Genomic DNA, 16,216 nt, shown 5'->3' with positions numbered 1-16,216 from the left:
GGCTTTATTAGTGGGCCAAACTGTATGCCCTATAATGATGCGCATCCTGCATCCATCTGTTTGAAGGAAGGTGCAGTATGACAAGGTAGCAACATCATATTTGCTCCTTTTTGTCTTCCCATTTTAGAATGAAACCAAATGCACTGAATATTTTGGCTCTCCTCAACTCATACCAGAAGAAGCAGATAGTTGAGATTCTTCCGTACCATAACTGTGATTCTCAGAACCGACAAGCTCCAGAACTAGAATGTTTGATCAAGCTTCAGGTTCAGAACATACAACAGCGACACCTCATATTCCTGACAGGTAACAGTAAACAATACAGCATGTGATGGCACAATGCTATACATTTCCAATCTAGCTTAATATTACATTCTCATTTTATTCTAGAAAAGAATTTATCTTTGTTTCCTAATTATGCTGAAAATGGGATTGTGGTAACAAGTATGGATGAGTTTGTTCAGAATTTTACCACTCTTGTTGGTCACCATAGTTCCAGCAGTGACGGAATTTGCTTTCCAAATCTGGTCAATGAAGAAAAGCAGTCAGGTATTTAATTTTGTTTTCTGTCTAGACTCTGTACTTAATGTATGTTTCAGTATTTCTAGTTATATTGAGGATGTTGACTTGAATGTGTTAACCTGAAAAGATACAATGTTCATATCTATGCATCATGGATTGCCTTACTCAAAGGTGCCATGATTTACAGATATCTTATAAGTACAAGGACACAGGAGCTGTGCCTGTGAGACCAACAGCAGGACCATGGCTGTGATTTGACATATCGTCTCCTGCTGTAACAAACTCCTGATCACAGCTATTTTAATCTAACCCCCTCATCTAAGGACGGTTCCCTCTCTGCCCTTTGGCGTGATATGAAGGCGGAATGCCGGTGGATTACCTTAGCATCCAGGAACCTAGTAAAGACCAAAGCATTATGTATGTGAGAAAATGATTGCAGCTCCTATTCACCTATAGGGTGAGAAAAATAAGTGTTTTTTTTTTGTAAAGGGGAATAGAGCTCAATTCCTTCTTAAATACATTTGCTATATACGTTTTACAATTTTTAGATTTAGCCCAAAATGGCACCCATAAACAACTCATCCTGCAAAACACATGTCCTTCTCACTAACTATTCCAGTGCAAAGCTAAGAAAAGTTTAGTTCAGAAAAATGCTTTTATTCAAAAGTACTAAGATGTAAAACAAAATTTGAAATTTGCAATCACTATATTCATATTGACATTATACCGCACGGTAAATAATTTTTAAAAAGCCTACAAAAACATTGACTGACTTGTTTGGTTTTTTTTTTTTTTTTTGGCGTTTTCCAATAAAAAAATGAATACATTTTGTATGTACCCCAAAATGGCGCCAATAAAAATTAGGCCAGCAAACGAGTCCTTATATGGCTAAATTGACTGAAAAATAAAAATTACAGCTCTTGGGACGTGGTGATAAAGAGAAAAATATTCTCTGTCCTCAAAGCCCAAAATAGACCAGACCTTAAAGGGTTAAATTTGTGGTATAAACCTTTAGATTGTATGTGGCTAGGTATCTTGGTTACAGTTAGTATTCTGCAGGCAGTAGATTACTGTAGTAGATCAAGGTACCAATCGGAATATTTTCAGCTGAACAGGATTGTGGACTTCATGTACATCTGGGCCTTTTAATTTTAACAGGGGTTCTATTTTTATTTTTTTCCTCATTAAAAAAATAAATAAAAAAACTCAGATTAATGGCCACTTTATGACCTTCTTTATGGAAATTTTCTCTTGAAAAAGGGATGACCAAAAAAGCACAATGATAGGAAATAGAGAAAAACACCACTAACTATGTTCACCATCGGAGAGGCTGTACTGTATACTGTAACATACGTATGCAGAACCACCTCAGACTGTCCTGCATACTGTTAGAAACGTGTCAGACCTCATCCGATATCGGAGCTATGCAGGTAAGTTTTAACGTCTGACACTGGATTGGAAAGGGTTAATGCTCTGTATGGTAATTTGGTGGTGTGCTGAGACACGGAGTCCCTAATGCTCTGTAGTACAGACCTCATAATGTGAAGGATGCTAAAATTGATCTTTCTGTAGTTAAAATTAAATTAAATTTAATAAACGACTTCAGTGTCCTGACTGTTATGGGGGTCCTGTTATACTTTTTGTAGCTTTGCAGCTTCTATGGAACTTCAATTCACCCATTCACAATTAGTTAAAAACCCATTATTTACTATAAGCTAAAGAACCCCTTTACAAGGTCCTACAATGAAATGTGTGAAAGGTTTATTGTTGCTCTGCCTACGAGGGGAGCTGAAATTGCCAGATAATGTTGACTTTAAACCGCCAGAACAAGTAATGTCTCTTTTTATGTGGCCGAATATTTAGGAAAGTTGTCTTTGTAAAACAGCTCCCAGCGAAGTTAATGTTAAAGAAGAGGATATGTCTTTGGACTCGGAGGATGAAGTTACAGAGATTGAAGTATGCGCCAATTCTGCCAACCCCAAGAGGGAGAAAGGTGAAGACACAAGGCACCCAGAAGCTGAGAATGCTGAAACTGAGGGCTTAAGGCCCAGGTCTCCCATCATGGGTTCTGATTGCATGCAGCCAGTAACACCCGTCTCCACATCTGGTTCAACAACTGGTGACAATAGCAGCAGTGCAACAGGAGATGACCTCTCCAACAGTTTCCGGGACCACAGCAGCAGGCAGTTAGGTATTTCTCATTTCAACCTTCTCACACATCAGACTTTTCTTGGATCAAGTGTTTGCCCTTTGCTGGGCAACCAAACAGGGGAAAACTACTTCACAAATTCATACAGTCAGTCAGCAGAACAGGAGACCCTGCAGCATTCTGAGTGGGATCAGAAGTGGAATGTAAAATAGATATTTTTTTTTTCCAATCTACTGCAATATAATGGAAATATTTATATATAAATGACTTTTGTAAGACTTGTTTTTGTTTCTTACACAAAGTAAAATAACATTTTATTATATATTGAGGGGAAACCCCTTTTCTCTGCCTCTTTTTGAAACACCTATGTACATTACACGACAAGTAAATAAATTTTTTTACATAAATGAGTTGAGAAAAATTTCACTCTAACTTGTTGTTTTTTTTTTTTCTTCAATAATCATTAAAGGGGTTGTCCCGCGAAAGCAAGTGGGTCTATACACTTCTGTATGGCCATATTAATGCACTTTGTAATGTACATTGTGCATTAATTATGAGCCATACAGAAGTTATCTGAAGTTTTTCACTTACCTGCTCCGTTGCTAGCGTCCTCATTTCCATGGAGCCGTCTAATTTTCAGCGTCTAATCGCCGGATTAGACGCGCTTGCGCAGTCCGGTCTTCTTGTTTTGTGAATGGGGCCGCTCGTGCCGGAGACCGGCTCCTGGTAGCTCCGCCCCGTCACGTGCCGATTCCAGCCAATCAGGAGGCTGGAATTGGCAATGGACCGCACAGAAGCCCTGCGGTCCACCGAGGGAGAAGATCCCGGCGGCCATCTTCAGCAGGTAAGTAAGAAGTCACCGGAGCGCGGGGATTCAGGTAAGCGCTGTGCGGTGTTCTTTTTTAACCCCTGCATCGGGGTTGTCTCACGCCGAACGGGGGGGGGGGGGGGGGGGGGGTTTGAAAAAAAAAAAACCGTTTCGGCGCGGGACAACCCCTTCAACTATCTTCTATCTTTACCACTAGCATTTTTAATACATTTACTTTAAAGGGATCTATCCTAGCCAATCAGCTATCCCAGGGTGGCTGTCAGTGTGTAGAATTGAAAGCTGACAGCTCCATACACATAGCAGCAGCCTGGGTTGGTATTGTAATGCATTGTTCTCATTTTATTCAATGGGAAATAAGTGACTACAATACCAACTTGGACCGTTGCCAAATGTACAGGGATATCAGCTTCTGGCTCCGTATGCAGACAGCCGCCCGGTAAACCACTGATTGACGGGGGCAGAGCAGCGAACATTTGCTGATCAATTTGATGGCCTATCCAGACGATAGGTGGTGGTGAATTGGACAGCCCCCTTTCTTAAATGAAAGACCTAAACTATAAGTGAGAATATTATTGATATAAAATATTAAAGATTTATCAATAACAGTCTAGGAGAGACTGAAAATGGTGAAAATTAACAGGTAAGACATGCTTCTCCTTACACCACCTCATGTATTCTCATTATTTTGAGCTAAAAATGGCACGTGTCTTTAAAAACAGCCCATTTTATTTTCCTTAAATTATTCATAAAATTAAGCATAACACCATTTGATATAATAAAGACATGGCTTTTGTCAGACCTTTTCCCTTATGTGTCCTGTACTATACTAGACATCTATCATAAGTAATGTGTGTCAAATAATGAAGAAAATACAAAGAGGTATTGATTTTTAGTTGCTATGAATTGTCAGACCAGGTTATGTCATATAGCTGCTATTGCTAATTGAATGCTATGGATCACATGACTGACACCATGTTTAGTCCATTTGAGTTAGCCTAGGACTTCTCTCACTTTTTGGGGGCCTCACTGTCGCTTGAAGCCTATAATTTAAATTTTATGAAATGTACTTTCTCTTATATCTGCACAAAGATTGTTAATAAACAAGAGATTACTTTAGCAGAAAAAGGGGGTGTGTAGCACATGATCGATTCTGTCAAAACTGCCTCCCCCTCTGCACTTAAACAATATCTTGTGGAAGTATGAGTTTGAGAATCGCCAAGTTAGCCTGTAGATGCACTACACAGGATATCCAAGAGCAACAGGAGTCTTTACGGATTTAAGAACCGTATACAAGCAGAATATTAAACCTATGAAAAAATAGAAATTCCATATTATATAAACAAAAAACTGGAATACACCCTTAAAAATGATGTCAAGGAAACAGAGGAGTTCATCAAATTAACCAATAAACTTACTGCTTTAGAGCCTTAAACAAAAACTATCTTTTGTAACTTATCTATTAAAATAGTCGTATAGTATTTTTCTATCTAATTCTTCCCATGGGGCAGCAGCCATCCTTCCCAGGAGCTGCTGTCATGAGGTATTAATTTTTAAGGTGCTGAACTGTCCTTGTTTTTTGGGACTCTTGGGCTGGCAACGCTATTTACCATTTCATCCATCCTGACAGCACACATGGAGGTTGCCCTCTTGACCTTGTTCGGACAGGAAGAGGAGAGTTTAAAAGGCCACATTTTACCACCATTCTCCAGTATTCTTCCTGTCTCAATGGGATACAGAGGGAGTTCTCCATGAGTGCCAGAGTAAGAACGGAAGGATTGCTTACACAGTGATGGAGATCCGGTGTCCACTCAGCAAGCGGTGGCAGTCTGTGGGTCGCTGGTCCATCATATGCTGTGGCATCCCTGTGCATGGGCCCAGCGTCTGGTGAGTGACGCAGTGGCCGGTGCAGGACAAGGACACCGCATCGCACACTATTTCAGACGCATGCTCCATTGGCGTCGGCCCCACCAAATTCAAAAAAGGCAGTGGTTTTGAATCTCCTGAAGCTCACCCTATGGGAATACAGGTCTGGATTCACCTCCTAACACTATTGACAGCATGGAAGATGACATGGTAAACCCACAAACTGTGAGTAGTCCACCTGGACAAAAAAAGCACAGTTACAGGCTATGTTGGTATAATAGCCTCTCCTGTATTCCAGGATGAAGCGTCAAAACCAAAGCCTGATTGAAAAGAAGATCAAAAGATGTGCATTGTGTTAAATAAATAAAAATTTAAAAAATGATGCGAAAAAAACTAGTTTGTACTGACTGTACATCAAAAATTGTCAGAGTGGAGCAGGAATCCTTAAAGGGGTTGTCCCGCGGCAGCAAGTGGGTCTATACACTTCTGTATGGCCATATTAATGTACTTTGTAATGTACATTGTGCATTAATTATGAGCCATACAGAAGTTATAAGAAGTTATTCACTTACCTGCTCCGTTGCTAGCGTCCTCGTTTCCATGGAGCCGCCTAATTTTCAGCGTCTAATGGCCAAATTAGACGCGCTTGTGCAGTCCGGGTCTTCTTCTTTTCTCAATGGGGCCGCTCGTGCTGGATGCCGGCTCCGTGTAGCTCCGCCCCGTCACGTGCCGATTCCAGCCAATCAGGAGGCTGGAATCGGCAATGGACCGCACAGAAGAGCTGCGGTCCACCGAGGGAGAAGATCCCGGCGGCCATCTTCAACCGGTAAGTAAGAAGTCACCGGAGCGCGGGGATTCAGGTAAGCGCTGTGCGGATTTTTTTTAGGTCCCTGCATCGGGTTTGTCTCGCGCCGAACGGGGGGGCTGTTGAAAAAAAAAAACCCGTTTCGGCGCGGGACAACCCCTTTAATTGATGGTCTCCGCCAAATGGTGAGGGAAGAGCAGGCCAGGCAATAAGAATAGAACTGATCTCCCAGGCCCAGTCTGGCCCTTCTAGTCCGGCAAAAAGGGCCCATACTCAGAGTTATGTATACTTCACATCTGAGCCATCTAAATTTATTGGATTATTCTGAGGGGCAACTTTCTGATTTAACAACCCCCATAATTGAAAATAAAAAAATATTAATTTTCCAATCAAAATCTCAAAGAACTGCAGTTTGTAGTACCATGGAGATGGTAGATGTCCAGCAACCACGATTGGCTCAAGACGTGATGTTCGGAGGGGTCTTCGGTCTCAGCGTAGGAAAGTTTTTTTCCGTGAATGACTTTTAAACACCTTGTGACAGAGGAATGGGAAAGTGCCGAAAGAAGGCTATCTCCCATGATTTTAAAGAGACTCCACTTTTTGCACCTTGCTCCACAGTTGTGTGTCTTCAGGTGCAAACAGGACATCCAAGGGAATGAAAGACTTGCCTGCCCTTTTGAAGATATGCATCAAAATTGAAAGATCTCATGAACAAAAAACAGATTTTCTCCTTTAAAAAGCATCGTAATGCTTGTCTAGTCTGGTGGAAATTAATATAGCAGCCAAGGCCATTGCACGATCTATATTCTTGTGGCTTTCACAGCTTGAGTCGCACCTAAACCTAAAAACCTCCAGAGGAGATACTGAGGTGTGTCCCATTACTCAAAATGGTTACCGGATTCTTGGCAGATGCTTCAGCATAATCGGTGCACTTTTCTGCCAAAAATGCGGTGCTAGGGAACTCTGTGATACGGGCGCTATGGCTTAGGGCCTGGGCATGAGACACTGTCTCAAGGAACAAATTATGTTCCATTCCTTAAAGGGGTTGTCCCGCGCCGAAACGTTTTTTTTTTTTTCAAACCCCCCCCCCCCCCTCCCCCTGTTCGGCACGAGACAACCCCGATGCAGGGACCTAAAGAAAGCTTACCGGAGCGCTTACCTGAATCCCCGCGCTCCGGTGACTTCTATACTTACCGGTGAAGATGGCCGCCGGGATCCTCTTCCTCCGTGGACCGCAGCTCTTCTCTGCGGTCCATTGCCGATTCCAGCCTCCTGATTGGCTGGAATCGGCACGTGACGGGGCGGAGCTACACGGAGCCGGCATCCTGCACGAGAGGCTCCATTGAAGAAAGCAGAAGACCCGGACTGCGCAAGCGCGGCTAATTTGGCCATCAGAGGCCGAAAATTAGTCCGAAACCATGGAGACGAGGACGCCAGCAACGGAGCAGGTAAGTATAAAACTTTTTATAACTTCGGTATGGCTCATAATTAATGCACAATGTATATTACAAAGTGCATTAATATGGCCATACAGAAGTGTATAACCCCACTTGCTGCCGCGGGACAACCCCTTTAAGTGATTATCTGTTTGGGCCAGAACAAAAAAAAATCTTGGAGAAAGCAGGGGATGAAGAGTTTCCAACCGATTATCTCCCTAAAAAGAGCCTGTACTTCCGTAAACAGGCGTACCAGCCATGAAAAAAAAAGCAAAGGTAAGACTGGCAAAAGGTCATATCCTAAAAAAAGGCAAGGATAAGAGTTCCTTTTTCCCCCCCAGACAGGCCAAACCCAAAGGGTCCGTAGGGGGTAGGCAATCTCTGTTCTCAGGGAGATTGAACCAGATTTCTGGAAAATCCTGGGTTCTGCAGATAGTAGCTATGGGGGTACAAACTGGAGTTTTCATTCCCTCCCCCCCTTATAAAAATTTTTAGTTTCTCCAAAGCACATCCCTCTTTTCCAAGAAAGATTGGAGCAAAGGGTTCGGCATTTTTACAAATTGGAGCTAATATCCCAGTTCCTGTACAGGAACTGTGTCTTGGTTATTACTCCTTTTTATTTTTGATGCCTAAACCTAATGGTTCTTTCTGAACAATACTTAAAGGGGTCGTCCCGTGCCGAAACGGGGTTTTTTTTTTTCAACCCCCCCCCCCGTTCGGCGCGAGACAACCCCGTTGCAGGGGTTAAAAAAGAACACCGGACAGCGCTTACCTGAATCCCCGCGCTCCGGTGACTTCTTACTTACCTGCTGAAGATGGCCGCCGGCATCTTCTCCCTCGGTGGACCGCAGGGCTCCTGTGCGGTCCATTGCCGATTCCAGCCTCCTGATTGGCTGGAATCGGCACGTGACGGGGCAGAGCTACACGGAGCCCCATTGAGAAAAGCAGAAGACCCGGACTGCGCAAGCGCGTCTAATTTGGCCATTAGACGGCGAAAATTAGACGGCAACCATGGAGACGAGGACGCCAGCAACGGAACAGGTAAGTGAATAACTTTTGATAACTTCTGTATGGCTCATAATTAATGCACAATGTACATTACAAAGTGCATTAATATGGCCATACAGAAGTGTATAGACCCACTTGCTTTCGCGGGACAACCCCTTTAATTTAAAAGCTATGAGGGTCTTCGGACAAATGACTGCTTGTCTGCCAATAGTTCCTTGGGCACAATTTCATTCCAGGCCGCCCCAGCAAGAAATCCTGGCTATATGGGATAAACCATCCTCGCTAGATAGCTTTAATTGTCTACCCCATTGAAATTCTTAGATTAATGGCTGTCACCCTGTAACCTTAAAGGGGTCCAGTGGTCGCTTTCCCAATTTGTTCCAGTAACCATCGATGCTAGTGGGTCGTGTTGGGGAGCACATATAGCAGATAGGCAGACCAGGAACCCTGCAGTTCCCTATGTCTGCTCTCAATCCTCGAATTTATAGAGAACTCATAGCAGTTTGGGAAACATTCAAGCTGAAGATGAAATACGTGGAAACACATAAAATATTGTCAGACAACATAAGTGTCTTTCATTTGTCATCAGGGCGGCACCATGCACCCTCATCTGCAACGTTTATCAAAAAGAATATTATCCCGGGTGGAGAACAAGATAAAGTCTATCGGCTATTCACCTAAGAGGCTCCCAGAACATTATTGCAGGTTTTCTGAGTTGGAAAAAACTAGATCAAGAGGAATGGTCTCTAAATCTGGAAGTATTCCATCCTCTGACATGTCAGTGGGGTTACCCCCAAATAGACTGATTTGCAGGAAAGCCAAAAGCTTTCTCCCTAAACCCAGCAATCCCCTGGCATTGGATGTGCTTTCCCAGGAATGGGTCATGGACCTGCCATATGCCTTCCCTCCTCCCCCTTCCCACCTCTTTCCCTTAATTTCCTGGGCTCTGTAAAAGATCCAGAACTGCCAGACCAGGGTTATCTTCATTCCCCCAGCGTGGCCAAATAGGCACTGATTCCCGTTTTCTGTCCTCTCTGGCTATACAGACTCCAATTTCTCTGCCCCCTTGGGCACTTTCTATCCCTGGGTCAGGGTCTTCTGCCAGGAGATCCACTAGATAAAGCTGATGGGCTTCCTACTGAGCAGCAGAGATTGAGAGACCAAGGTAATAAACACTCGAAAGAACTCTACCTCCCATTATATACTCTAGGGTATGTAGGAAATTCCACAACTGGTGTGGATCAGGTAGTCCATATCTGAGTAGCCCTGACCTTACGAAGATCCTAGATTTCTTACAAGAAGCTCTAGATAAGGGACTTGGCCCTAGAATTCTGCGGGTACAGGTGCCAGCTCTTAGTTCCTTTTTTGACACCCAATTAATAAAAAATAGATGGATATGCAGGTTTTTACGTGGAGCAGATAGGCTCAAACCCTTTGTTAGGAAATCAGTTACCTCCTGGGATCTTAATTTGGGGTTAGACCATCTCTACGAACCTCCCTTTTGAGCTCATACATTTGGTATCTCTTAAAAACCTATCCATCAAAGTAGCCTTTCTGGTAGCCAGTACAACCGCTAGACGGATTAGTGAGATACGGGTATTATCCTGTAGAGAACCCTACTTAAAGGGACTCGACTATAAAATAGTCATGACTAGACTAGATCCCTCCTCTTTTCCCAAAGTGGTGTAGACGTTCCACATGGAACAGGAAATTTGCCATTACTAAAAATAGCTACCGAATGCCTGGCAGATGCCCCAGTAGAATCCCTGTGCTTCTCTGCCAAAAATGCGGTGCTGGGAAACTCTACGAAGTCTGCTCTATGACTAAAGGCTTGGACAGGAGTCACGGTCTCCAAAAATTAAATTCTGTTTCATCCCCTTCCAAGGGGAGTATCTGTTTGGGCCAGAGACAAGTAAAATCCTGGAAAAAGCTGGGAATAAGAGTTTTTCCCACAGATTACCTTCCTAAAAGGAATCCTTCTTTTCATAAGCAGGTATACCATCTTAGAGAACAGAAAGGCAAAACGGGTAGATGGTCCTACCCAAAAGGAGCCTTTTTTTTTTCTTTTTTTTACCCCCAGACAGCCCGAATCCAGATAAAGATAAATGGCCCGTGGGGATAGACTCAGTTCTCAGAAATAGAACCAGATATCTGGGAACCCCTGGGTTTTGTAGATAATATCCCTGGGGTACAAGATAAGAATTCTCGCCCCTTCCACTTAACTAAAAAAAAAGTCTTGGGGCGGTGCCTGAGTGAATGGCGGGATAGGTCGCATATTCTGCGAGCTCCCGTGTCTCCTACCTTCTCCCGCAGCCTGAGGCACCGGCAAGCGACCGAAGGAAGCCAAGCAGATCCCTATGGGGAAGAAGCAGCCGCCGCGCTCCAAGTCGTGCACTCTGGTGAGCAGAGGAGGCACGCTGGAGAGATTTATCAGCGGCAGAGAAGGGACCGCTGCCGACTACAAGATGGCGCCGGCCGCGAGACCACAGCCGCGGGCACCGAATGACAGCGGGAAACCTGCACAGTGCTCTGGAGGATCGGAGGAAGACACAGACGCACACAGCAACTCACCCGAGGCCAGAATCATGGAGAAGAGGAGTCCCCAGACAGCCATGCTGGCGAGACACAGAGAGAGAGTGGGGGACACACTACCAGAAGGAAATGTGAGTACTCTGGGCGGCAGCCCCTGCACCCCACATGGCTCACCACATACCCCAGCACAGTCTCCCACAGCAGATGGATGCAATAGTCCCACATGGCCTCATTCTGCAGCCTCCAGCATTAGCAGCAGCCCTACATATAAAAGACCCAAGGGCCCCCAAACAGCAGCAACGACAACAGCGCCAATAAATGAGGAAATATGGAAAAATCATATGTCCATTCCAACAAAAAGTGAGCTAGACAGATTTTTCCAGAGATTAGAAACCTCCAACAAAAAAACACTCGAGGGCATTCAGCAAGAGATGCAGCACTTGGGCCATAGGATATTACAAGTTGAAGAGACACAGGAAGGCACGGCGGCTATATTAGAGTCACATAGACAGGCAATACAAGCACAAGCTGACCAAATCTCAGGCATCATCATGCATATTGATGACCTGGAAAACAGGAACAGACTGAACGATCTCCGTATACGGGGTCTCACAGAAGAGGTTGAGGGCCAGCATTTGGACTCTTGGGCGCAATCGTTCTTCCAACAACTCCTGAATCGTCCGGCGTCACACCCTATAGAAATTGACCGAATACACAGAGCGCTCGGACCTAGAACAACCGACCCCAACAGGCCAAGGGACGTTATCTGCAGAGTCCACTTCTTTAAAGATAAAGACGCGATCCTACGTAAGGCCAGGGAGAGAGGAGACTACAGCATGCAGGCAAACCCATAATCCTATTACAAGACTTGGATCGACACACTTTGCGCTTAAGAGGAGCTCTCAGACCCCTGCTGAACATCCTGAAAGCCAAAGAAATACAGTACAGATGGGGATTCCCCTTCTCCCTGACAGCCAAAAAAGATGGGAAAACAGCGGTGTTCCACTCGATTGGAGACCTACCTAACCTCTTAGGCACCTTTCAACTACCACAGGTCATGATTCCAGACTGGCCCACAAGCCTGACGGCCGTAGCCTACACAGCCCAGGAACAATGGCACACAATACAATCTAAACCCCGTCGCGAGAAGAGAACCCCGATGGGAAAGAACACTTGAACATGCTGCAAACCTGCAAAGAAAAGATTATGCCATGTCCTACCACTGATGTTCCCCTCCAACCCCCCCCCCCCCCTCAACTCAGAAATACTGGAGGACACTCACGGACGCCGTTACCTCCACCTGATACCATCAGATAACGTGACGCCGTTGAGAGACCGATGAGTATCCAAAGGGGGGGGGGGGGAGGACGGCCACAGGGGGTTCCCAAGAAAAGAGGACACTTAAAACACCAGGACAATTACCTACTGTGCCGACTAAGACTGTCAATTGTCCTGGACCACCATACGGAACAGTTAGCCCATATCCCTCAAGAGTATTATCCAGTTAGGCTCTCCCTCCTCCTCCCTCCCCCCTTTTTTTTATTTATTTATTTTTTTCCTCTTCTATCTTCCTCCCTCCAACCCCCCCCCATTTATGGAACCATGATATGGTAAATTTTATTATTGGGCCAATCCAACGATAGACCTTATCCACAACATGCGATACAGTTTCCCTTCTTTAAATGCTCGGTGCCTCGAGAGTTTTAATCCCAAGCCCTGAATTGGGGCGAGTTGCAACCAACCATGGCTGCGCTGCGGGGGGGACGCGGGAGTTCAACACCTGTTCTGGTTGATACCCTCGCGCTCGCCACACAGGGCGACCAAACGCACATGGTGCGAATACTGGCGCACGACACGTCGGTAGTTCTCCCTGACTACACACGCGGCTACTCTAAGCCGCGTAAGGCTTTCTCTCTTGTTAAGCCTCCTATTTCATTTTCCTTTCCTTCTAAGGTAATGCCTTTCTCTACCTTAAACCTCACTCCTCCCCCATGCTACACCACCCCTCGACCTGACCATCCTATCAACAGCAATCTACAGCCAGACCCCAGAAATCCCCTCCCCCCAGATGTTCTTCGATGGCTAATATAACCTTTTGCACCTTCAACGCTAGAGGGTTAAATGGACCCGCCAAGAGAGGACAGATTGTAGATCATTTCCACCGCAAAAAGATCATGATAGTCTTCCAGGAGACCCACTTTCAGGAATCTAAAATCCCCAGATGTAGATACCGCCACTATACCACGTGGTACCACAGCGCGCATCCAGACAAAAAAGCTGGTGGTACATCTATAGCGATCCACAAAAACCTACCGTACAGACTGATCTCTTCAGAAATAGACAAAAACGGGAAATATCTATTCTTAAAGATCCAAGTAAATAACGAAACTATGACTCTTGCTAATATTTATTCCCCAAACCAAAACCAGGTGCGCTTTGGAATTCGGGTGCTGAGAGCTCTGGCAACCTTCGCAGACGGATCTCATATCCTCCTCGGTGGGGACCTTAATCTCACCATGGATCCATCCAGGGACTCCTCGGGGGGTAAGTCGGGGGTTTCCCCCAATGCAATACACAAACTCAGAACAGAGCTGGCCAATCTCAAACTAATAGACTTATGTAGGACACTTCATCCAAAAGAAAGACTATAGCTTCCATTCCGCAGCACATAACAGCTACCACAGGCTAGACTACCTCTTTATTTCCCACGGATTACTAGACAGGAGCCCGTCATCCATAGGCCCTTTCATTTGGTCTGACCATGCTCCGGTCTGGAGATCCCTGACACCACATAGACTGGCCGACAAAGATTTTTCTTGGCGGTTAAATGATAATTTATTAGAGGATACAATATGCCTACAGGACATACTGCAGGCCATAGACTCCTTCATGACCATCCATAGCTCAGACCCTAGAGCAGCCCCCCTGAAGTGGGAAGTCCTCAAATGTGTCCTTCAGGGGATTTTCATCTCACACGGAGGAAGACTTAAAAAATTGAGGTCTGCCAAACTAGAAGAACTACTGACCCAATTAGATAAACTAGAGACATCTAACAAAAACGCACCCAGAGACGACACAGCGGCAGAAATTTCAACAATTAGAGTCAATATTCTTCGCATCTTAGATCAGGCATCCCTGTGCCGTAGAGACAGGATGCGGGGAAGACACTGAGTTTGGGGATAAATGTAGTAAGGGCCTAGCTAGGGCACTAAACCCCTGGTCCCCACAAACCTATATATTTGCGGTCCACAAACCAGGAAAGGGGCTGGTCCACAATAACACGGAAATTCTTGATAGCTTCCACACATACTACCAGGAACTATATAACCTAAAAAAAAATGCGAGAAACGCTGAGGGGGACGACACATCAGAAAGGGACTCATATGTAGCAGAAAACACACCCACACGCCTCACTGATGATGAAGCGCAAGCCATGGAAGAGGATTTTAGCCCTCAAGAACTAAAGATAGCAATAAAATCTCTAAAGGCGGGAAAAAGCTCAGGCCCGGACGGCTTTACACCCCGTTTCTACAAGATATTCATGGAACAACTAGCTCCTCTGATGCTGGAAGCATTTAACACCATCTCGGGGACGTCTCCCTTCCCGGCACAAGCTTTGCAGGCGATAATCATGGTTATTCCCAAACCGGGAAAGGACCCAACATGTGGGAGTTATAGACCGATTTCACTTCTGAATATCGACACTAAACTCTTCTCCAAAATACTGGCGGTCCTCCTGCAGCCCCATATACCTACATTCATTCACGAGGATCAAGTGGGCTTTGTGCCGCGAAGGGAGGCGGGGGATAACACTATTAGAACACTTGCATTAATCTCCAAGGCTGCCAGATTAAACAATCCCCTATGTCTCCTAACAGTCGATGCTGAAAAAGCATTTGACAGGGTCGACTGGGGGTTTCTGAAGGAGGTGTTGAAGCAGGCAGGAGTGGGCCCGAGGTTCTTGGAGTGGGTCATGGCGCTGTATAACAACCCATCGGCAAGGATCCGAGTAAATGGCAAACTTTCACAACAGGTGCAAATCAAGAACGGCACAAGACAGGGCTGCCCACTATCACCATCCTTATATATCCTAGTAATGGAAACCCTAGCGAACGCCCTCCGAGCCAGAACCGACATTAGGGGGCTCCAGGTAACAAAAGAGGAGCAGAAGATTGCATTATATGCAGATGATTTATTGCTCTATCTCTCAAATCCAAGAGTGGCGCTCCCATGCGTCCTAGAGGAGTTCCGAAAATATGGCCAATTCTCCAACTTTAAAGTAAATTTTAAATAAATCAGAAATTTTAAATATCAGTATCCCAGACACAGAAGAGAGCCCTACAGACGTCTTTCCCATTTAAATGGAAGAAAGAAGGGATTAACTATTTAGGCATAACTGTCACACCGAATATAGGCGCCCTCTTCCTTAAAAATTACCAACCACTCTTAACAAATCTCGAGAAAGACTTAGATGGCGCGGGGTGCCCCTCTCCTGGTATGGCAGGATCAGCTCCATTAAAATGAATGTCCTACCCAGATTTCTCTATGTCCTACAGACCATTCCCATTCGTCTCCCACGGACCTTTTTAAACAAGATAAGGAAAATAGTAATGCAATACATCTGGGGGGATAGAAGACCGAGAAGAAATTGGAGAGCCCTCACGGGACCCAGGGAAGGGGGGGGGGGAATGGGCGTCCCTAACATCTCCTTGTCCTGCAGAGCAACATTACCAGACATATACTAGAATTGAATCGTGGAAACTCCCTGAAAATATGGATGATAATGGAACGAGACTCCACCCCATACAAAGGAGCAGGCATTATTTGGGTCCCGGGGAATGGGAAACACAAAAATATAGGTCTCTCCCCATTTACAGAGGAGATCGTAACGGCTTGGCTCGGCCAGGCCACCAAATCGGGATTAATTAAAAGACCAGGGCCACTGACTCCATTAGTGGGAAAAACAGATATCCCGGTATTTTTCAAAGGATCCTCCCTAGTAAACATGTTAGCAAAAGACCGAACAGAAGAGCTTCCAAGAGTTAGAGACCTGCTCAAAGATGGAGAACTGA

The 16,216-nt window shown here is 45.0% G+C and overlaps 1 protein-coding gene across 3 annotated transcripts in view; it reads left to right on the top strand.

The window, feature by feature from the left end:
- Positions 1–3,092, top strand: part of TASOR (transcription activation suppressor) — a 55,071-nt gene extending 51,979 nt beyond the window's left edge. For 2 of the 3 annotated variants that reach the window (XM_066596554.1, XM_066596553.1), the window contains 3 exons: positions 128–306; positions 391–549; positions 2,408–3,092. In XM_066596554.1, coding sequence (XP_066452651.1) covers positions 128–306; positions 391–549; positions 2,408–2,883 — 814 coding nt within the window. In that variant the 3' untranslated portion in view covers positions 2,884–3,092. Of the gene's footprint in view, positions 1–127; positions 307–390; positions 550–2,385 lie in introns of all 3 variants that reach the window. The other variant, XM_066596555.1, reaches the window with a different exon arrangement.
- The last annotated feature ends 13,124 nt before the right edge of the window (positions 3,093–16,216 follow it).

This window comes from Eleutherodactylus coqui, chromosome 3, assembly GCF_035609145.1.
Source record: "Eleutherodactylus coqui strain aEleCoq1 chromosome 3, aEleCoq1.hap1, whole genome shotgun sequence".
Taxonomy (NCBI): Eukaryota; Metazoa; Chordata; class Amphibia; order Anura; family Eleutherodactylidae; genus Eleutherodactylus; species Eleutherodactylus coqui.
Note: the sequence above shows the minus strand (reverse complement) of the source record. Positions and strands in the feature narration are given on the sequence as shown.